A 23,417-nucleotide genomic window follows, 5' to 3' on the forward strand; every position below is an offset into this window, starting at 1 on the left:
TCTGGGAAATAATTGAAGGGTATTGGATATAGGGAGCATGTCTCTCTGCAAGTTCATTTGAGAAATTGTGGACCTAGTAAAACTGGCATGTATAATGATTTGAATTACTTTGTGAAAGCCTTAAACTGTATGTTCTTACACTATATCGTGTGTTAGAAGATTACACGGGAGAAGTTGGAATGGGACATAACCCAGAAAAATGAGTCAGTATTAGGGGATTGCTTTTGACACATGGATAGTTTATTCACAGATGACTGAGAGCTGACTGTATGTATGTTTAAGTAAATATTGCTTATTTATGTTGTATGGTGCCAGAGGACAGGCATGTTAACTGTAGGTGATTAGCTTTGTGTTTCTTGTTGATTTCAAATTCCTTTATCAAATAAGAATTTTGTTCGCTATTTTTCTTTTTAGATAAGTCTAAAACATGATGTGTTTCTTCTGGGCCCCTTTTGGGGAGAGTAGCTAGTAGGCGGCTCTGTGAGGGCAGGGACTTCGTGCTTTAGTCACATGTGCCCCCCCAGGGCCCTGCATGTAGAAGATGTGAATTCATCTTCTCTGCCGCCTACCACAACGATGGACGTGAGATACTTAGTAAATCTTTGTTAAATTCAGGTGAAAGGTATGTGCATAATACCAGAAAAGTTTGGGAAGGCCAACAACCTGACGTCCAAATGACCCGTGTGCACTTGTGAGTGGGAACTCAGGAGTTCTCTAAGGGTAGACTGACTGTTGATAAAATATGTATTTGAATAGTTAGGAGGTTGAATGTACAGGTATAATTTAAAAATTGTGTGATCAAGAAGGCAAAAAAGTATGATGGACTGTCTCGGGCCAGACCAACTGCTGTTGTAGTTAATATACTCACTATCACCTTCTCTGTAGCCTCTGACACTCCTGACAGTGCCCTCGTCCACCCTCCTTCTGTCTTTGGCTTCTAGGACACTGCTCTTGGCTTCTTCACCTTTCTTACTGGCTTTTATAGTTTGTCCTTAATCCTTTTACCTTTCAATTGAATATACAGTTGACTGTTGAACGACTTGGCTGGAGGGGTGGTTAGGGGCACCAGCACCTACACAGTCAAAACGCCTCCTGTAACTTTGACTCCCCAAAACTTAACTGCTAATAGCCTTTTATCGACCAGAAAAGTCTTACCAATAATATAAACAGTTAACACATTTTGTTTTTTATGAGTTATATACTGTATTCTTACAATAAAGTAAGCTAGAGAAAAGAAAATGTTATTAAGAAAATTAAGAGAGAAAATAAATTTACAGTATACTGTGTGTATTTATTGAAAAAAATCCACATATAATGGACCCGCGCAGTTCATACCTTGTTATTTTTGAGGGATTTGATGGTTTCAACTCTAATATGGAGAGAACCAGTGGTGACTCTAAAGCCTGCCTCTTCAGCTCTGTCTGGAGCCCCAGTCCTGAATTTCTGACCAGTGCCTGTCTGCTCATTCTGTCACACTTCATAGCCAGCTCTCTGCATGCGCACTCTCACGAGTGTCTGCTCTCCTGTAATCCTCATTTCTATGTAAGGAATGTTGACGTTACTCTTCAAAGATTAATATTCACTTCTCCCGTATCCTATTGGTCATACCTCAGAAAAGGCTCTGCGGTTGGTCCTGCTTCTTCTGTAAGTACTTCCATAAACTGGACTTCCTCAGGCTTCACTTGGGCTTTTGCAATAACTGCGTACCCGGAATCCTTTCTGGTTTGTTTTCTGTGGTGACCCAGCTAATCATTCTGAAGAAAACAAACTTGTCAGGTGTCTTGCTTAAAATCCTGTGTCGGTCTATTTATTTACATGTTTCTGTATTCCACCTGCATTTCTAACTTCCCCCATATTCCCTGTGTTCCACCTCTCTCAAGGTACTTGCGATTTCTTCTGTGCTCTTTCATGGCGTGTGTGTGAGGCAGGAGTAGAGGGAGCTGTCAGAGAACACAGGGACCTTTTAGTGCTGTCTGTGGGACCTAGGAGGACTTCACGGAGAGGCTTCAGCTGACTCTTGAAGTTCGAGTTTACTTTGACAGTCCTTGTGGCTTCTGGGCAAGTGTGCACTATGTGTTCTCAGGTTTTATTAGCTCATCTTCAGAGGCTTTCTTCTAGATAAACTTTGGGATTAGTATATCAAGTACTCATACAAAACAAGTAACCAAATCCTAGTAGGATTTTGTGATTAGGATTGGATTTGGTATAGAGGTTAATTTGGGTGGAATTATATTTATCCTTTCTACCCAGGAACTAGACTGTCTTTCCATGAGTGCAGATCTTTTACTGTCTTTCTATAGCATTCGTTGGCAGCCGTCCGTCTCGAGAGACGATGGTGAAGCTTCTTAAGAGTCTATCTGCACCGCCGAGAATGGCTGTGCAGTCCGACTCGGGAGTGACACGGTATCTGTCTCCTCCCGTGTTGAATCGACATCTTGCGATGACGCTGGAGTGTCCTCTCCAGCGAAGCTGAAGCTACAGAGCCTGGGCAGGGTGATATGGAGGGTCTGCTGTTGCCCATGCAGCAGACCCCCCCTCTCTTCGCAGCTGAAGGATCCAAGGGAAAGACGGAGTCAATACAGCTTGGCTTCAGGTGCGCCGCAGGAGTTGCCGGTGTTGACTACAACGTCAAACCGCCTTAGGGACTCCGGCTCCGGATTTTCTGTCGGGGTTTACTCCCTTAGCCTTTCCCCTGAAGAGGTATGCCGCAAGGCAGCGGAGGTTTTTTGGAGTCAGAGTTTTCCTTCTCTGATGTGCCCTGACTGGAAGATCAAACCAGCGACACTTAGCTCGCAGGCCGACGCTCAATCCACTGAGCCAAACCAGCCAGGGCTCGTTTTTCTGTCTAGTCACTGGTTATCTTAATAGCTTCGTTATTGCTCATCCTTTAAAAAGCTTTTTCTTATCGTAGAATGTAGGTTTGATTTCCGAGTCTCCTGGGGAGGCAGGGTGGAGTAGGAGGAAGATCAGGTGCCCGGGCAGTGTCCTCGCTCTTGACTCTGGGCCAGTCTTTTCCCTCTGTGGGTCTGTTACCTCATCACAGACTACTTGATTGCAAAACCCTTTGCCCACACACTATGCACGGGGCTCCACATCAGGTCTGCTGCACCCCACACTGCAATGTTCCTTAGAACCAGGCTGCCACCCCAAGATAAACAGAGGCATACAGCCAGTGGGGCTTTTATGGGGAGGCTTGAGCACAGGGCAAGGAACTTTGTCTTCATTTGAGTGAGGTCATTGCCAGGCAGTGGTGGAGGGTCTGAAGACAGATCCTTCTTTTGGAAGTGTTACTGGTGGTGTTGGAAGCAAAATTGGACCTCGGCTCTTGGTTTCAGTGAAGAATCCTGAGCCAAGAACTCAGATGATAAGAGAAAGTTTATTTAGAAAGTTACAGAGGTAGTAGAAGTGAGCCAGCTGGGTTGCACAGGCTCAGAAAACAAGTTACAGAAGCAAAAGAAGGGCCCTTGGAGCTTAGGAGAGGGAAAGGCAAAAAGGTACAGTACCTGAGGGGTGTGAGAAAGGCTCACAGTAAAACACCAGGACACAGGACTTCAGCAGCTAAGTGAGGCAGTTATTCACGAGTCTGCAGAGTCGGGTGCAAAGCCAGCCAGGAGCCTGTGCATTATATATCTATATACACACACAGATACATGTGTGTATGTCTGTATATATAGCATTGTGTACACACGCACATATCTATGTTTAAAATGTGTACATTAAGTGTTTTAAAGTTGCTGTTGCTAGTTGACTAGGATCTTTTCCCTTTTCATTTTCCAGTTGTTTATTAGTATATGGGAAAACTACCAATTTTTATTATGTACCTAATGTCAAAATATCTTAGTGATTCTCCCTCGGGTTGGATAGTTTTCAGATGCTTCTTTGGATTTTTCTTTTCTTGTCAGCCAATTATCTGCAAATGCTGATGATTTTGTGTCTCCTTTCCCAGGATTCATACTCCTTATTTCTATTTCTCATTATTGCCGTGGCTAGACTGTGGTGCTCTCCAAAAGAAATGCAATGAGAGCCTCAAATGTGAGCCATATATGTAACTTTAGATTTTTAGTAGGCATTGACAAGGAGAAAATTCTGAGGTGTCCTAAATTAAATCACAGCAGGCCAGAGGGTGGAAGAAGAAGCAAGAAGGGGTTAATCAGTTAACAACTCTAGGGCAAAGCCAGCTAAAGACTGCTCACACTCCTGAGTCTATGTTGGAATTTTAGATGAACTTTCAGGCGACCGTTTCCACAGTTAGCTAAAAAGAGGCTCTGCTGCTGTGGTTTAGACCTCATGCCCCACAAACCTATCTTCTTGCTAGCAGTGGTCTAATAAACCCTTACTTTTGAAAAGCCTTTCAGCCATGGACGTCAAGAGCCTATTAAGTAAAAAGAAACAGTAACTTTAATATATTTTATTTAATTCGGTATATTCAAAATGTTATTTCAACATATAATCAATATAAAAATTATTAATGAGGTGTTTTACATTCTCTTTTTCATACTACATCTTTGCAGTTCTGTGGATATTTTACGTTTAGAGCACATCTTAATTCTAAGAAGTGGTCAGAGGCCGCGTGTGGCCAGTGGTTCTAAGGTCGGCGTTTTCCTTCTGGTCACAGCCGGACTGCTTCTCTTGTTCCTGACTTGAGTGGAAATTACCTTTGAGTATGTTTGCTGTTGGCTTCTGATAAGCATCTATACTTTTATGAAGTTAAGGGAGTCTTTTTTTCTAAGAAGATCCTTTTAAAGTTAATTGATAGTTACTGTTTTTAAATACTTAAAAAAAACTGACATGATCATATCACTTCTTTCCTTCTCACTTAAACTATTAAAATATAGAGAATGATAATAGAGCCCTAGGGTATACATAAATATATTTGATCTCTGTCCCCCGTTTGGGAACAGAGCTCCTAAGTCCTCTGAATTTCCTGATAGGGTTGTCTTTAATCACATTGAGGATGTCATCCCCTTCCCTCTGAAAGTACCTGCAGGAAGCCGGGTCTCTGTAGTGGCTGTCTGTGAACCGGATTCCTCAAGTGATTCTTTTCTGTTACTAAATTGCCTTTGTGTGAGCTAAACACACACACAAACAGAAAAACTCCTTTTGATCACATCTGAGTTAATGCTAATGAAGTGATATAGGATTGAGGTTCCTGAAAGGCCTTAGGATGGGGATGGTCACCTGAAAGACCAAGAGATTAGACAATTTGAACTTTCAGTCCCATCCACAGACTTCCTGTGAGGAGTGAAGGGGCTGGAGATTGAGCCTACTAAAAATTTAAAATTACATACTGTACTGTATAACACAGTACTTCTATAACACGGTTTTGCTCTAACAGTTAGAGAATTGGGGAACCCTCCCCTCCCACCCCCTGTATAACACGGCACTTCTGTAACACAGTTTTGCTCTCACACGATAAGACTAGAAGATATCCAAGAATTGCTGGTAGAAGAAGAAACTGATGAAGCAGTTTAGGTGGAAATGACATCTGGAATGTGCCAAGATAACTTAGGGGATGATAGCACTGATGAAAACGAAGAAGTTAAACAGTTTACTCTAGAAAGGGTAAAGAAAGGCCTAGACTCAGCCGAACAGTTAAGAGTCCTATTTCTTAAATGAAGACCCTTGCATTGAAAGGAGCACAGAGTTTAAGAGAGAACTTTAAATGTGCTTAGCACCGTATAATGAAATTTATGAAGACCTCTCAGCTAAAAGCAAGCAACCTAAAATAATAGAGTTTGATTTTTTGCAAAAAGTAGAGCATAGGAGTCAAGATAATGCTGAAGAAAGTTCAGGAGATGAGGATATCTTGTCAAAAAGAGAACACATTCGGTTAATAGAGCTTAGTAGTGATGATGAAGAAAACATTTAATTCATATTGATATGTAATACTTTTGATGAAAATTGCTTTAATAAAGATATTTCTCTTAATTAGAAAAATATAATAGTATGTTTTAAAAAAATTTTGGAACCCAACCCCCCTTTTTGTCCTAGTTCTTTGTTTTGTATAACTTGGATTTGCATCACATGGCATTTTATTAGGAACCTAACAACCGTGTTATACGGGGGTTACCTGTACATGGTAAACCTGGCCCTGTGTGGGAACGTGTCGTATCCGGAGATGGTTTGCAAGTTCTGCAGTGGTCCCTCTTCCCTCCATCCCTTGCCCCCTGCATCTCTCCCATTTGTGCTTAAGTTGTATACTTTATAATAATTTGGTTAAGATGCTTAGAAAGGCCAAAACTCAAAATGTCAGTTTGGAGTAAGGAAAGGTTTATTGATTGAGAAGGGGTCCACAGAAGAGATGGGAGACTTCCTGGTGCTTTAAATCCATTTTAAGAAAGTACAGAGTTCAGGCTTCTTTTATGTCAGGCAAAGCGGAAATGGGGGCGGGGCTCGAGGAATTGACAACTGTAGCTACCAGGATGCCTGCAGGGGTTGGAGAAAGATTGTGCTATTTGATACAAATTCAGTCCAGGGTTCCTGCAGATCTTTGCTGAACAATACATACTTCGCTTATCTCCTCAAGCTACAAGCAGAATTCCTCTAATGTTTACATGTATATATGCAAGACTAAGCAGAAGCCATTAGCCTGCAGGCCATGGGAACAAGGAGGCTTGAACAAGATGCAGAGAGGCCAGCGTTCATTTCACCCTCGTTAGTGGAATTCTAGGTTAATAGTCATTTCCTTCAGCACTTTAAAGACTTAGCCCCCTGGCTTCCAGTGCTGCTGAGACATCTGATGCCAGTATGGTTCTTACTCCTTCACAGAAAGGGTGACTATATATAGCACGTGCTTTTAAAAAGTATCGTTATGTGTTGATCAGTTATGGAATCACCACATTTCTAGGTGACCTGGGTTTTGCTTTTTGGAAGCTTTTATGATACTCTTATACCTAGTCCTCTGAGCATTCACGGGGCTGTGTCTAGAGGTCAGTTACTGTTTCCCCCATTTATCTGCTTGGCACTCAGCAGATCCTTTCAATCTTAAGTCCATCAGCTCTGGGATATTTTATTGCAGAATGCTTCAGGGATTTCTGCCTCTTCCTTCTCTTGTTCTTTCTAGAACTTACTTTAGTGGAACTTGGTCTTTTGGGTTAATTTGAAACCTTTTTAAACATCTTTTTGACTCCTGTTTCCTACTCTGCTTTCTTTACTGTGAAATGATTCTCAACCTCATTTTCTAATACATTTACTAGTTTTTAATTTCAGGTGCTATTATTTATTTCCTAGAGCTTTTTCTTATTTTCAGTCCTTCAGTATGGCATCCTTGTTTCATCCATGTAATAATAGCCTCTCTTATATCTTGAGAATATTAATTACATATACATATTTAAAGTGTTACCTCTGTTTCCAACATTGTCTATTTCCATTGAGTTTTCTGACACCCCCGGTTCCCATGCCCCCACTTCCCCCTTGCCTGCAGCTGCCTGGGAGATAACAGGTGATTCAAACTGAACCGTATTCTGCTTTGATCAGCCCGTTGCACTCGCAGCTGCCAGATGACCAAACAGCCAACTAAGCTCAAAAATCCCTTTTTTTTTCTTCCCCCTATGAAGCCACCACCATCTCCCTTAGGAGCTTGGAGTCCTGACCGCCCATGGCAGGGCTCCCTCCCTGCTTGCTGATTCTCCAAATAAACTTCTTTTTTCCTGCTCGCCGCGTCTTAATGGCCTTCTGAGCGACTCCGTTCTTACATTTTCTTCTTCCCCCTTTTTCTTTAAAATTTTACTTTATTTTACTTTATTGATTTTAGAGAGGAAGAAAGAGAGACCTCATTTTTTTCCCTCTTACTATGCATTCATTGGTTGTTTCTTGTATGTGCCCTGACTGGGGACCAAGCCCACAACCTTCGTGTAAGAGGGCAATGCTCTAACCAACTGAGCTACCTGGCCAGGTCCTTCTCACTCTTTTGTTTTTGTTTGTGTCTGTCATTTGGATGGGTTTTCCCTCAAATATCTGCTGATCTCGAACTTCATCTTCTGTCTGGATTTTTGGTTTGGATACATCCTCCTGTTTTTGTTTCTTTTTCCATTAATAAATTCTCGACATTGGCACTGTGTTTAACATTGTGAAACAGATGTGGTTATGCCGTTCTCCTGCGTAAAAATGTTAATAGTTCTTCAGAGACCTGGGCAGTGTTTGAACCGCTCAGCGCTTCCTTAGCCCGGTGTGCACGGCAGTGGGACACTGTGTTTGTTTCCTAAAGCTGCTGTGACACCAGATTTGGGGGCTTGAAACAACGGAAATTTATTCTCTTACAGTTAGTTGATAAAGGCCAAACGTTCAGCTCAGCAGTAAGGGGCTGAAAGGGAGGTGTTGGCAGGGCTGCGGTCCCTCCAGAGGGTCTGGAGAGGAAGCTGTTCTTGCCCCTTCAGTCCCTGTGAGTGCTGCATTGGCGCATGTCCGCCAGGCCAGCGTCTTCAAGTCCTTCTGCTCCGTCTTCACTCGTCTTCTCTGTGTGGTTCTCATCTCCCCCTGCCTCCCTCTCATATGGACACTTGTGATGGCATTTAGGGCCCGCCGGATAAACCAGAATCGCCTGCTCATTTCAAAATCATTAACTTCATCACATCTGCAAAGGCAACATTTATAGGTTCTAAGGATTGGGGCTCTGATACCTTTGGGGTCATTTATCATCTTACTGCAAGTACTTAGTGTTGTCTTAGATTGCCCTTTCCTTAAACATATCTTTACTTGATGGACACTGTTACTACTGCCTGCAGTTCTCTCACAAGGTTGACTCCTTAAAAATATATGGATCCCGTCAACTCATCATAGTCAAACTTTCTGACTTTCTCTTCCCTCTCTTAGACAGAGGGCTGCATTTACCTTTTTTGATACAGTTTGCGTACTTCTCCAGTAGCTTTTGACATGTCAAAATCCCATTTGTCTCTACCTCTGGAGTAGGGATTTTTCAGTACCATGAAAAGAGAATCGTCAGGTATGGAGCTGAGTAGGCATCTAGTAAATATTTGTTCAGGAAATTCAACACCTATTTATTTATTATTTAAAATATTTTATTATTTCTAGAGAGAGCAGAAGGGAGGGAGACAGAGAAGGAGAAAAATACCAATGTGTGAGAGAAACATCGGTTAGTTGCCTCTCGCATGTCCCCTAACCAGGGACCTGGCCTGCAGCTCAGGCATGTGCCCTGGCTGGGAATCGAACTGGTGACCTTTTGGTTTGCAGGCTGGTGCTCAGTCCACTGAGCCATGCCAGCCTGGGCGAAATGCAAAATTTATTGAGGGTCAGTTAAATACTAGGACCTGTTGTGCTGCCAAAGTTTAAGGCAAAATTCTCTGAAGAGAGTTGCTGGGTCATAGGAATTTACACTTTCAGCTTTTGCCAGATGCTGCCAAATTGCTCTTCAAAGCGATTGCACTTTCCCAATAATAGCAAGAGCTGTCTCATTTCCTATATCCTTGCCAATACTTGTGACTCTTTTTATGCAGTAAAAAAATTGATGGGGAAAATGATATTGTTTTAATTTGCATTTCTTTGATAACTAGTGAGGTTGGCCTTTTTTCATCATTAATGGACATTTGGATTTTTTCCTACGAGTATACATAGCCCACTTTTCTGTTATTTTTTTATTTACAGAAATTCTGTGAATTTATGGATATGAATTTTTATATATGTCGTCTGCATTTCTATATTATAAGATTCCCCCCCAATGGACAAACTGATAGATAGATGAATAAATGTACGACCTTGTCTAGAACAAGGCTAGATGGATAAATGAATGAATTTGTCTAGAGCCAAAGCTATTAAGGAATAACAGGGATTAGGATTTCTGGCTAAGATGGAAGCATAGACAGACACACTGGGTCTCCCTCCACAACTAAGAAGGAATACAGCTACCTCAAAACTAGAGACAATCAGAAGTTCTAGAAAATCAAGATGCATGGAAGTCCAACAAACAAAGGTATAAGGAAGAAATACTCATCCAGACAGTGCCACAATGTGGTGAAATGGGTCACCCTGTACTGACGAATACCTAAGGCTCCGCCCCTTACAATGTAACAGGAGCAACAGCTCTACCTAAGACACAGAGGCAAACAAACACAGGAGCCTGTCAGAATGAGGAGACAGAGAAGAATGGTCCAAAAGGGGGAACGGATCAAGGTTCCAGTGGGAGAACTAAGCGACGAGGAGATAGCCAACCTAACAGATGAGGAGATAACCAACCTAACAGACACAGAATTCAAAACACTGGTGATAAAGATGCTCATAGGCTTGACAGATATGCTTGAGTATGGCAATCCATAAAGGAAGAAGGCTATGCTAAGTGAAATGAAGGCAAATCCACAAGAAACGAATGGTGATGTGAAGGAAGCCAGGGTTCAAATCAACAGTTTGGAACATAAGGAAGAAATAAATACTTAATCAGTACAGAATGAAGAAACAAGAAATGAAAAAAAAGAGGAGAGGCTTCGGAACCTCTGGGACAACTTTAAACGTACCAACATCCAAATCATAGAGGTGCCAGAAGGAGAAGAGGAAGAGCAAGAAATTGAAAGCTTATGTGAAAAAATAATGAAGGAAAACTTCCCAAATTTGGTGAAGGAAATAGACATACAAGTTCAGGAAGCACAGAGAGTCCCAAACAAGCTAGACTCAAGGAGGACCGCACCAAGACTCATCATGATTAAAATGCCAAAGGTGAAAGAGAAAGAGAGAATCTTAAAAGCAGCAAGAGAAAAGCAGAGAGTTACGTACAAAGGGGTGCCTATAAGACTCTCAGCTGATTTCTCAAAAGAAGCTTTGCAGGCAAGAAGGGACTGGCAAGAAGTATTCAATGTGATGAAAAGCAAGGACCTACAACCAAGAGTACTCTATCCAGCAAAGCTATCATTTAGAATGGAAGGGCAGATGAAGTGCTTCCTAGACAAGCTAAAGCTAAAGGAGTTCATCATCACCAAGCTATTATTATATGAAATGTTAAAGGTACTTATTTAAGGAAAAGAAGATCAAAACTGTGAACACTAAAATGACAACAAGCTCACAACTATCAACAACTGAATCTAAAAAATAAAAACAAAATCCAGCTAAGCAAACCAGAATAGGAACAGAATCAGGTAAGGGGATCATTTGTAGGGTTATCAGCTGGGAGGGGCAAAGGGGAGAAATGGGGAAATGGTGCAGGGACTAAGAAGTATAATTGGTTGGTACAGAATAGACGGGCAAGTTAAGAATAATATAGGAAAGGGTGAAGCCAAAGAACTTATATGCATCACCCATGAACATGAACTAGGGGGACTGGGATTGCTGGGGGAGGGGGGTACTGGGCAGAGGGGCGCAAAAGGGGAAAAAAGTGGGACTACAGTAACAACATAATCAATAAAATATACTTAAAAAAAATAACAGGGATTAAGGTCTGATTTATTTTTCTTTTTTTAAAGTATATCTTACTGCCTTCCAGGGAATGAGAAAGTTAATAACTGTCAACTGTACTTAACTAGCTCTTTGAGTTTAGGCTGATGTCAATACATTTTTAAAAAATAACTATTGACAGCTAACTATCTGCTTCTCAGGTGACTGAGAAAATCATTGGGGTAATGTGTAAAAGTGTTGTATACACAGTGAAATACTGTTTATAAATATCAGTAATTCTTAACCATCATCCTAATGAGTGAATAAACTCAGTATACTTAAAAAAAGTTTTGGACGTACCTTTAAAAAAAAAAATTTTAGGGCAGTTTCAGGTTCACAGTAAAATTGAGAAGATACAGAGATTTCCCATTACCCTCGCCCTCATACATGCATGGCCTCCTCCCTTTGCAACGTCTCGCATCAGAATGGTGCATTTATTATAATTGATGAATTTACATTGAGTTCACATTGACGTGTCTATCACCCCGAGTCCTTAGTTTACATTAGGGTTCACTCTTGACGTTATATATTCCGTGGACTTTGAAAAACATGTAGTGACATTGATCTACCATTATAGTATCATACAGAGTAGTTCTACTGCCTTAAAAAATCCTCTGGCCTCTGCCCGTTTGTCCCCTTCCCTAACCCATGGTGGCCTTTTCCTGTCTCCCTATTGTCTCCTTAGCTTTGCCTTTTTCAGAATGTCATGTCGCTGGACTCACACAGTATGTAGCCTTTTCAGATTGGCTTCTTCACTTAGTAATAGGCATCTTTTCCTGACTTGATAGCTCGTTTCTTTTTGGCACAGAATAATGTTCCATTGTCTGCATGTGCTGCAGTTCATCCACTCACCCTTTGAGGGACATCTTGGTTACTTTAGGCGTTGGCAGTTACCAATGAAGCTGCTGCAAATGTCCGTGTGCAGTTTTTTCTGTAGACATAAATGTTTAACTCCTTTCGGTAAACATCGAGGAGCTCAGTGGCTGGATGATATTGTAGGGGTACGTTTAGTCTGAGAAGGCTGCCATCTGCTTTCCAAAGTGGGTGTACCTTTTGGCATTTCCTCCACCAGTGAATGGGAGTTCTTACTGCTCTGCCTTCTTGCCAGCATTCGGCGATGGTGGTGTTTTGTGTTTTGGCCATTCTAATAGGTGTGTATTGGTACATAGTATGTTTTTTTTGGTGAAAATTACAGATAAAATGTCATTTGCTAGTTGATAGATGGTGTTTCCAGAAAAAGTCAACAGCAATTTTTCTGTTAGGTTTGGAAGTAGAACTGTCTCCAGGAAGAGATTGATACTTGGCTGTGACTAACCAGACCATGGGTAGTAATGTGTGTGTTCTCTTCATGTGTTTTGTTTTGACAGGTGTTGAAACAAAGGCACGTATCTTGAAGATACTGCTAGTACCTCCTACCATTGTCAACTGGTAAAATGTTTTAATTATAAAGTATTTCTATTAGGTATGAAATATATTAAGTTAAAAGTGTAGCCCCATTTTTAAATAGAATTATAAAGTAATGAGAAAGTAGCTGTCATACTAATTTTAATATTGTGCAAACCCACTGGAACATTAAGCCATGTTATTCAGCAATATTATTTACCTTCCTTTCCTCAATATGATTTCATTGTGCATCCGTGTAAGAGTTTGAACTCAGTGGCCTCTATTTTGCAAAGTTTAGCACTAATTAGACTGGTATTACAGTTTAAATGTGTGATGGTCATTTTAACCCTTTGAGTGCCATGCGTAATTGCTAAAATTTGTGTGAGAAATGCCAGGCTATTTTGCTGAGAAATGCAGTTTATGAAAATGTCTATAAAAAACATTATTATTCATAATAATTTGCTGAAAATTTCACAACTTATAGTAAATACACTCTTCTTTTTGTAAGCAGTGTTCTTTGACACAACTTAGCAAAAAATTTATTGCATTATAATTATTTTATTATAACAATTATTTTAGAAAAAAGAAAGTATATTTCCTTCAGTATGGCTTTTGAACTGTAATATATGGCGTAATATAAAACCTGTGATTATAATTTGAAAAAACACATAGCAACATGGATAACAGGCAAGAAGTATTCCAAATATTGCATAAAGTTTTGGAAAAAAAAGAAACCACTTCATAACATATAAAAAAAATGAACACAAACAGCATTCATACTAGAGACATACATCAACAGTGAAAAACAGTTTATAAACAAAATGCTAACGCTATACCGTGAAGCAATGAAAATGTCTATGAGCAAAAGCTTCCTTATCATGCACACTGCATAGAGTTTTGACAATTTATTGCAAAGATAAATGAAATTAAAAGGACCATTTAAAATGTAAGTAAAAATTATAACAATATGTCAGTATTTGAAAAGCATAAAAATTTGAAATTTGGATCAGCATGAGAAAAAGTTATATCACTATATAACCTGAAGTACAAAAAAAGAGAACAAAACATAAAATACGAATTATTCCATTGTTATTTACATTTATAGCCATTGAAAAAAGAGTCGCTGGGAGTGACCCTGGCACTTCTAGGAAAATTTGTCATTGTTGCTCACAGCTTCGTTGGCACTCAGAGGGTTAAATTTGTATGAGTGTTATTCTGAATTTCCAACTGGATATTTTGACAGCAGCAGGGTCAAGGCCTGGAAAAGGGCAGTGGACTTTTTGTTAACCTATAGCAAATTGTGCACGTTAATTGCAGTTGTCATGGTGGTAAACTATGGCACAGTTTTATTCTTTCCCTTTGAAGTGAATTAGAGCTTGTGAAATTTTGGGGCAAGAATTTAAGGATCGAGCAGCTTGAAAGATATTTAGTGTTCTGAGAAGTGAAGGAAAAATTGGATAGAACTGTTTGTTATAAGGAATAGTCCATGTTGGGAAAGTGCTTTGAGAATATAAAACAATAAATGTGATTTTACCTACTTTTATCCAGTTTTATCTATTAGAATAATTGTTGATACTTTCTTCTGTTTCAGAAAATTATTTTAAAATCTTTGCCCACATCAGTTGAATTTATTAATCCTTAAGTTTTATACTGATTTTAAAAAGGAATTACATAGTTTGTTTATTATTAAGAACTGTAAATAGTATCAGTGTGTAAGCAAAAGGGAAACTTTCCTCTCCCCCAGTTCTTTTGCTAGGTACTAACCCTTACAATTTGGAGTGGGTCCTTCTGGACTTTTTATGTGCATATCCAAGATTACCATCTTGAAATGAAGCAAGTGTAACCCTAACTTTGCCCATTTAATTTATTTTAGACATTTCTTTCCTAAGTCTTCTTGAGTGATATCCTGGGCCAAATGAAGAGTGCTTTGAAGTGACTAAGAAAATACATTGGAACACAGTATTTTCTCTGTGAATTTCTTTTAGTAATTAGTGGGTTATGGAAACCCCAAACTTCAAATTTCTAGCCAAGAATGGATCAACAGAGTTTAGATTTACATGGAACTGATATTGCAGATATAATTACTGCATATTAAACAATAGGTATGACATTTATATAAACGACTGCAATTAGTATTACTTACAGAGGGTCAGCTAGGTTGGGACAGACAGCGAAGTGGTTTTGGAGTTTAGTACATTTGCTTGGGGGGCGGCAGGCGGTGCCTGGGAGTAAAGTGACAGAGGTAACTCTCTCTCATAATTTTGCCTAGACTTGGGCAGGTAGCCAAAAAGGGAAAAGAAATTTGTGGGTTGTATATAGGTTAACTATTTTATGAAAGAGGACATGAACAAATAGAATTGTGTATGAATAAATTTAGACCCATTATCATAGATGTTATGTAGTGTTTTAAGTCTTTTACAGATTCACAGCAAGTTCAATACTGTTACTTTTTCCTTAATGTTCAATTATTTTGATTAAAAGAAAGTATATTCTGGTATCTTTCTTTCTCTGACTGGCTTATTTCTCTTAGTGTAATAATCTCCAGGTCCACCCATCTGTCGCAAAGGGTAAGAGTCCCAGTGCCATGTGATCTCGCTTATATGTGGAATCTAATGAACAAAATAAACTGATGAGCAAAATAGGACCAGAGGCATGGATACATGGAGCAGACTGAGAGCTGTCGGGGGAGGGGGGCTGGAAGTGATCAGCCAGAGAACACATACGCATGTACGCATGTTCCATGGGCCAGGCAGTAATGTGGTGAGAGTGGTGGTCGGCAGGGCCGGCTGCCTGGAGGAGGGCGAAGGAGGGGAAAATTTGGGACATCCGTAATAGTGTCAATGATTTTTAAAAAGTATATTTTTTCCATGAGATTAATAATTCATATTTAAATATAAAGTTGACCAGTTTTGATGGACTCAGCACTTCCATAACTCATCTCAATGGTCCACAGGCAGATGGTAGCAGAAAGTGTAATCTGTGCATACAGCCATGCAGTAGAGAGAGTCTGCAGAGCATTTTCATTTGTATGTGAAAATGACCTGTATTAGAGGGGACAGCAGACGATTTGCTTGGCTTAACAGAAAAAGGTTTCTTAGAGTTATACCAAATATTTCTCCTAGTTCTTCAAGAGGGATTTCTTTTTTTTTCCTTCTTCCCTTCCTTTTTCCTTCTTCTCTTCCTTTTTACCTTCCTCCCTCCCTCCCTTCCTTCCTGCCTGCCTGCCTGCCTGCCTGCCTGCCTTCTATTTTTAAATCACAGTCTAGTTTCTGAACACTTATGGAAAAGTTGCAGAGGCTAGAAAACTGGGCACACTGGAGGATGGAGGACAGGAGAGAGATGACAACTCTTATCATAGTAGCTTTGATTTTAAATCCTGTTATCTCAAAAAAGCTTTATTAGTGCTAAAATAATTGAGAATTTATGGGAAGAAATTATTTTATGTGAAGAATTAAAAAACACGATTAAGACCATATGAATACAATATAATACAATAGAAGACTCAGTATTGACTAAAGGAAACAGTTGCAGGTTTAAACCTTATTCTTAACTATTTAACATTCAGGTAGTACAAACAATGAAGTTGATATAATGTTAGTTGTGATGCAGGTAATTTATTCTGTAGTTATATATATTTCCACAATATACCTAAACTTCAAATTATGTGTGTATTTGCTTTTTTTTTTTTTAAGTTTGTTTTTAACTGATAGGCCAAGATATAGATAAGAAAGGCTTTTGGGGGGAAGTGACAATTGGAGGAGAAGATAAAGAAACATCTAAGGACTCTTACTGAATAATTTATAAGTCCTTTGTATTGAAAGAAAAGGTATAGACTTAGATTGGATAGTCTTGGATGGACCTAGACTGCAAAATTATCCTAAGCTCTTGTAGCTCTTACTCATAAATGGAACAAACATTTTAAAGTTATCTTGAAAATTCTCATTTAGACACTTTGATCTCTTTACATTCTCAAAGGCTAAGCTTACCTGAATAACTATTTTTTTCCTCAAAACATGCATACATCGCTCTCATTATAAGCACATTATTTTTGCTGACAATATTTTGTATGTTTAAAACAATTATATTTAGCCTCTGGTTTTTGAATTTTCTTTAATGTTGTTTTTATTTTACTCTGGGAAAGAAAATAGATACATTTGGAAGTAAAGCTGTTAACAAAAACAGCCTTCACTTTAAAAATTTAGGCTGTCTGTTCATTCTCCTAGGTATGGGTTCATGCAATATTAAATATAGTACTTAGCTGGATTGAGTTGGAATATTAAGACCCTCAAGTACCAACTAGCCAGGAGGATATCATTATGTAATCTAATAGTTCATGCTTTCCTGAAATATTTACATAGTTGGCTCTTGTTAACCATTTTGTCGGTGCTAATTGGAATAAACAAACAGTACTAAAGGGGTAAGTAGTCCTATTCAGATTGTCCTAATATAGTCAAGCCAATTCAATTCTCGGCTAGTTAGTACTTATTGATAAATATGTCAAGTAATTGCACTAAGTACGGCTCCTGCCCTACCATTTGGATAACATAGCGGTGACTGAACATGCCATTCCCCCGTTCTCCTTCAATGAAGCAGTCATGAATAAAAAGCTCATCTGTGTGACTTGGGAAAGTCAGTGTAAAGCAGAGTAGCATTAGGTTTTTCCATAGATGAGGAAGTTGAAGCAGAGTGACTCAGCACTCTGAACTGTGTGTTGGGGTGTGTGTGTGTTTGCCTGGGGAGGGGTAGATGGGGATATACCACAGGGCTAGGTAGATGAACGGACTGCAGAGCCCCTCAGTGCTTCCCTGTGTGTTGCTGGGTCCTGGTATGGGGTCATTAGGGGTGAACGTAAGACTGAATACCTTGAGAGTTAGGAAGTCTGTTGAGGGTCCTCTTTTTTTTAGATGTACGGAGTCTGAGTAGGTTGAATTGGTTAAATAGTCTTGGTTCTGAGTTACATTCCACATGTATTCTCTACCTTTGGGACTGAAGTGGAATTCCGAAAGGGTTCAACAGTTTGGTGTCAGAAAATCCAAGGATATTTAAATCTTACCCTGGGGTACTAGACATAAGAAAAATATGTTTAGTATATGAATTTTCTTAACACATTAAGCGGCATGTCAGTCACGGTGACCGACACTATACTAAACAGAGAGGAAGACAAAACAGGCTTGGCGCTTAACGTGCTAAAAATAAATTTGTAATCATCTAACTGAAGCTTATGGAGAGAGGTCCCCTAAATTGACTAGTTAAGTAGGGATGCTACTGGAACAGTACCGGTTTTAAATACAAAATGTGTTAAGCATCATTCTTAGTCATTTCACTCACTGTATTTTATAAGGGACTCCGTGGATAGGTATGTGATGTCAGCCTCGTGTAGCCTCTGAAGTCGTAAATATATTGAACACGAATAATGTAACAGCAGGGGAGGTTAGAGTGTTTATTCTTATAAGGCAAGCATTGTATTCTTTACATGTATTAACTGTTTAATCCTCTTAATAATCTTATGATACAGATATTCTCCACATTTTACGGATAAGGAAGTTGAGGCTTAAAAAAGTAATTTATCTAAGGTGACATTTAGTAAATAGTAGAACTAAATGTCAAACTCAGTCTGTTTGGCTCCAGAGACTGTGCTCTCGGTAAGAGTACAGTTGAATTGACTTCAGTATCTATCAGCAGGATATAAGAAACGAAAGAAAAAAATATTAGTATACATAATTTTGTATACACAACAAAATTTTAAGCACTATTAAAACATACATTGTGATTATGTAGAGGGCTTTCACCTACTGTCCTTGTTTGTTCCTAAAGGGAGTTTTGTGAGGTATTTATTATCATCGCCCCAGTTACAGTGAACCTGAAGCTGGGGTGTCCAGGCACCTGTCCCATGTTACGTGATGAGTAATTGGAAGGGGGTGGCATCTAATCTGGAGTTTACGGTCTTAGTTCTAAACTACCGTTGTTGAATTTGGATATGTGACGTTGTTATAAGCAGTTCTTGATATTCCTGTAGGTAAAAATTGAAGATAAAACTTTTTTAGAGGCAGTAAGATGGTCTGTAATTGGTTGATGATTTGGTCAGATTATAGGAGGCCTTCTTCGGTAGATTGGGGACCTAGAAGCTGTGAGGTCCAAGTTTTAATTGTCCAAGTTCACTTACCAAAAGGTGATTCTCATTCTAAGGTGTGGCAACATTATAGAGTATCTGTGACTGGTTTCCTTGTTCTCTAGATTTTCCATACCCACTCCAGGGGGTGCAGGGTGCAATTGGCCAAAGATTGATTTTATTCTACCTAGTTTCCCTGAAACAGTTCAGAAAAATTAAGTCTTATGTGCATGTGGCTGGTACATCGAGGTTGCAGTCGAGGGCACTGAACACTGCCTCCTCGCTGCCCTCCCCAAGTGCTCACTGCAGTGTCTCTTCAGCGGCATTCCTCTCAGTCTCTGCAATGATTTCCCTTTCAAGTTTTCTCTCTTTTTTTTGTCTTTTGATCAGTGTGCTAAGACTATTCACATGTATTTATTTATTATTTTTAATCCTCACCCAAGGATATGTTTATTGATTTTAGAGAGAAACATCACGGTTGCCTGGCATACACGCCCCGACTGGGGCTTGAACTGCAACCTGGGTGTGTGCCTTCACCAGGAATCGAACCCGCAACTTCATTGTAAGGATCAATGCTTCAACCAACTGAGCCACCTAGCCAGAGCCTCTTTAAGGTTATCTGTTCTTGGACTTGATCTTGGAGATTTCCTGCATGTTGTCACTGGGCACTCATTTTCCATCTTATTATGACCCCTTTTAATTTCAATCTGGATGTATTTGAATGATTCACTGGCATCTCAAACCCATTATTTTCAGAAGTTTTGTTCATCTTCCTTCTTCCCACCATCCAACCACTGACCAACTGTTCTGTCTCAGTTGGAGGCACCAAAATATTTTCTCATCTTTCACTGCCGCTGTGGTAATTCGTGACTTTATTCTGTTCAGGACTCAGATGCAGGAGGTCCTCACTGCATTAAGCAGAAAGGTTTCCGTTCCTGGGAAGGGCTGGAGGAGCAGCTGCCACCGATGCCCCCCCCCCCCCCCCCAGGGCCTGGCAGGCGCTGGGTGTCCCCACTGCTGGCCCCACGTCTCACCTGCCCAGCCTCCTGACGGATCTAGGAAGAAAGGGTTATTTCAGTTTTTTTTAATTGAGTTTCCTTGCCTTCAGTTTCTGCTGCCTTAAGGTTAGTCACCCTCTGTATACGCTTCTTCTCCAGTCTCAAAGCCACAGCAGTTTGACCTTCTCTGCCTGGTTTCCTCTTCCCCACGCTGCCCTGCTGTGGTGGCTGATGATTTCCTGAGCCCCCCCTGCTTCTGGTCCGTGTGGTGCCATCTATTTGAAATCTCCATTCTTCTCTCCTTTCCTCAGCCTTGAGGGTCCTACGTTGCTATTTGGTCTAAGAAGACTCAGAAAATTCCAGAACTAGCCTCTCCCTTTCACTCTACTCTTCCTCAAGTGCTTTTACACTCAGCGGTCAGTACTTAGTTTTATTAGTTTTACAGTTTTAGTTCTTACGTGGTCCACTTTGAGTTAATTTTTTGTGGTAAAAGAAAGGGGTCTATTTTTGTTCTTTTACATCTGGATATCCATTTGTTCCAGTACCATCTGCTGAAAAGACTGTCCTTTCACTATTGAACTCTCCTGTCATCTTGTTGCAAATCGGTCCATAACATGCGGGTTTGTTTCTGGACCCTCAGTTCTATTCCGTTGACCCGTACGAGTATCGTCTGTGTCTTTGCTGGTGCCAGACTGTCTTGATTACTATCGCTTTATAGTAAGTTTTGAATTCAACTTTGTCCTTTTTCAAGATTAAATTCTGGCTGTTCTGGCTACTTTGAATTATCATGAATTTTAGGATTAATTTACAGATTTCTGTACAAAAGCCAGCAAAAATTTTGATAAGGATTGTATTGAATCTGTATATAAATTTTGGGAATGTTGCCATTTTAATAATGTTATCTCACAAGCTGCAAATAGGATTTTTTCTGTTAATTTACATCTTTAAACAATTTTTTGTGGTTTTCGTAGTACAAATTTAGTACTTATTGTATAAGTGTGATAAATATAATTTTTTTCTTAACTTCATATTCTGAATATTTATTGCTAGTGTAGAGAAACACAATTGATTTTTGTATAACCACCTTACATCCTGTAACCTTTGTTGAACTTTTTGATGTATTAGTTTTTTAGTGGGTCACTTAGGATTTTTTTTCTTTTTTTAGGGGCATTTTAAAACCTTTTTTATTATGAAGAAAATTAACCATACAGAAAAGCAGAGAGAATAATACAATGAATTTCCGCATACTCACTACTCAGGTTTAATAATTTATTAACATTTTGCCATATTTGATTTACATATTTTAACTGAAGTGCTGTTATAAAATTATAGACCTCGTGATGTTTCATCCTGAAGAAGGCATCTCCACTCTGCCATTTTGACCAGAAATCCCCTAAGGTTTTCTGTATGTACAGTCACACCATCTGTAGATAAAGATAAGTTTTAAAATCACTGTATCATTTATAAATTCAAAATGCAACACAGAATTCAGTTTCAGAGGGAGTACTTTGTGAGACGGTGTCATTCTCCTGGGTCACAATGCATCTGTTCTTGCAGCTCTGACTTCCTGGAAGTGGCAGGACCCTTTGTTTTCATTGTGCCATTTCCCTGTACGGAAACCTTCAGTGGCTCCCTGTGCCCTTTCGGGCAAAAACCCAGATTCTCCGGACTCATTCTCCAGAGCGCTGCTCCGCGCTGTCAGAAAGCAGCCTGGCTGGTAGAGCCCCGCGATCAGCTGCGAGTCTCGGCTTCTCCCCAGCTGTGCGTGGCAGATTTGGGGGTGTTTTATCTTGTGGAACTGCAGAGTTGCACTTTTAATTTTTCAGGCATTGTTTTCTTTACTTCTTTGGACATAATAAAATAGCTGTCCTGATGATTGTCTGATAAATTTGACACTTGGACCCTCGGGAGGATGACTTCTGTTGCCTTTTTCCCCCTTTGTATATGTATATGGGTCAGACTTTCCAGTTTATTTGCCTGCCTTGTGACTTTTTTGGTTTAAACTGGGTATTTAGATGTTTTATAGCAACTCTGAATTCTGATTCCCGCCTCCCTTTCTCCACGACTTCTTGTTTTGCTGGTGTTTGCTTGTTTATTTGTTTAATAACAGTTGGCTGGCCTGCTTCATGAAGTGGATCTTTTCTGCAGTGTGCATCCTCTATTGCTCTGCAGAGGGAACCACCTGGCCTGGGTGATGCCTCCAGTGTGTTTGTCTCCCTCTGTCAGGGACTGGGCAGGCTTCATGTGGGAAAGAACTTAGACTTCTGTTCACTGTTAAGTTTCTTGTACTCCCCATTTATTTGACACACAGTAGACTCTCAGGAAGTCTGACAGATGCAGAGTATAAAATGACCAAAGTTGACTGCCTTCTTGCTTCCCAGTTTAACCGGCCTTAATTGAAGAATATCTAGAGCCACTGTGGAAGAGAGTTTCGTGTTTGCCAGCTCCAGTTGGCTTGTTGCGGCCTACAGTGGAGAGCCGGGGCTCCCCGGGAGAGAATGCCGAGGTTAGCGGCAGCTGCCCTGGGCCTCGGTGGCTGTGCTGCGCTTGTTGCCCTTAATGTAATGTGACTGGGGAACAGGAAGTGGGTCCATTCTTGGTCTCCGTTCTTTTGTAGGTGTTCCGGCTTGCTCCCTCCTCCCCACTGGGACGTGTTTGTGGATACTTGGGATTAGTTTGGAAAAGCTACCTGTTTATAGAATGATGTGGAAACTTTTCTGTGGTAACTCCATTGTTAATAGATGTGGTACAGATACAAATGAGTCTCTTACAAATATCAGGCATGGACAGGACTTTACCGGGGCCAGTATACCAGCTGCTGCTTGATGGAAAAAAAAAACTTCATTTGCCTATCTAATATGAAGAATTTTTCTTTAAAGGTATTTAAAAATGGTTTTGAACTAATATCTTTCTTTCTTTTCCTTCTAGATTCTTATGGAAATCTGTTAACCCTACTGTAGAGCACTTATGAATAACCACATATCTTCAAACCCATCTACCATGAAGCTAAAACAGACCATCAACCCCATTCTTTTATACTTTATACATTTTATAATATCACTTTTTACTATCATAACATACATTCCATATTATTTTTTGTCTGAGTCAAGACAAGAAAAATCAAACCAAATTAAAGCAAAGCCTGTAAATTCAACACCTGGATCTGCATACAGATCTGTTAACAGTTTGAATGGCTTGGCCTCAGTATTGTACCCTGGATGCAATACGCTAGATAAAGTTTTTATGTACGCAAAGAACAAATTTAAGGATAAAAGACTCTTGGGAACCCGTGAAGTTTTAAGTGAGGAAGATGAAGTACAACCAAATGGAAAAATTTTTAAAAAGGTAAGGTGATCTTTTGTTGCCTTTGAATTTTCTCTGCGTAAAATGTACTTTTAGAAATGGTGGCAAGGGACAGGCATGGCCTGCTTCTATTGGCATGTGCTGACATGGCAGGAGAAACAGGGTAAGAAGGGGGACAGACTGTGTTCTTAACTCTTCTTGCACTTCCTGGTGCTGATTTGACCTGAATTTTCCCAAAGACATCGAGCACA

At 39.9% G+C, this 23,417-nt stretch overlaps 1 protein-coding gene across 1 annotated transcript in view; it reads left to right on the top strand.

The window, feature by feature from the left end:
* ACSL3 (acyl-CoA synthetase long chain family member 3) overlaps positions 1-23,417 on the top strand; it is a 56,533-nt gene that overhangs the window by 6,401 nt on the left and 26,715 nt on the right. Inside the window, exon 2 of the mRNA XM_090284624.1 lies at positions 22,792-23,208. Within this exon, the coding sequence (XP_090140750.1) occupies positions 22,831-23,208 (378 nt within the window). The 5' untranslated portion in view covers positions 22,792-22,830. The remainder of the gene's footprint in view (positions 1-22,791; positions 23,209-23,417) is intronic.

This window comes from Furipterus horrens, unplaced genomic scaffold (assembly GCF_987537825.1).
Source record: "Furipterus horrens unplaced genomic scaffold, mFurHor1.1.pri manual_scaffold_1, whole genome shotgun sequence".
In the NCBI taxonomy this organism is placed as follows: Eukaryota; Metazoa; Chordata; class Mammalia; order Chiroptera; family Furipteridae; genus Furipterus; species Furipterus horrens.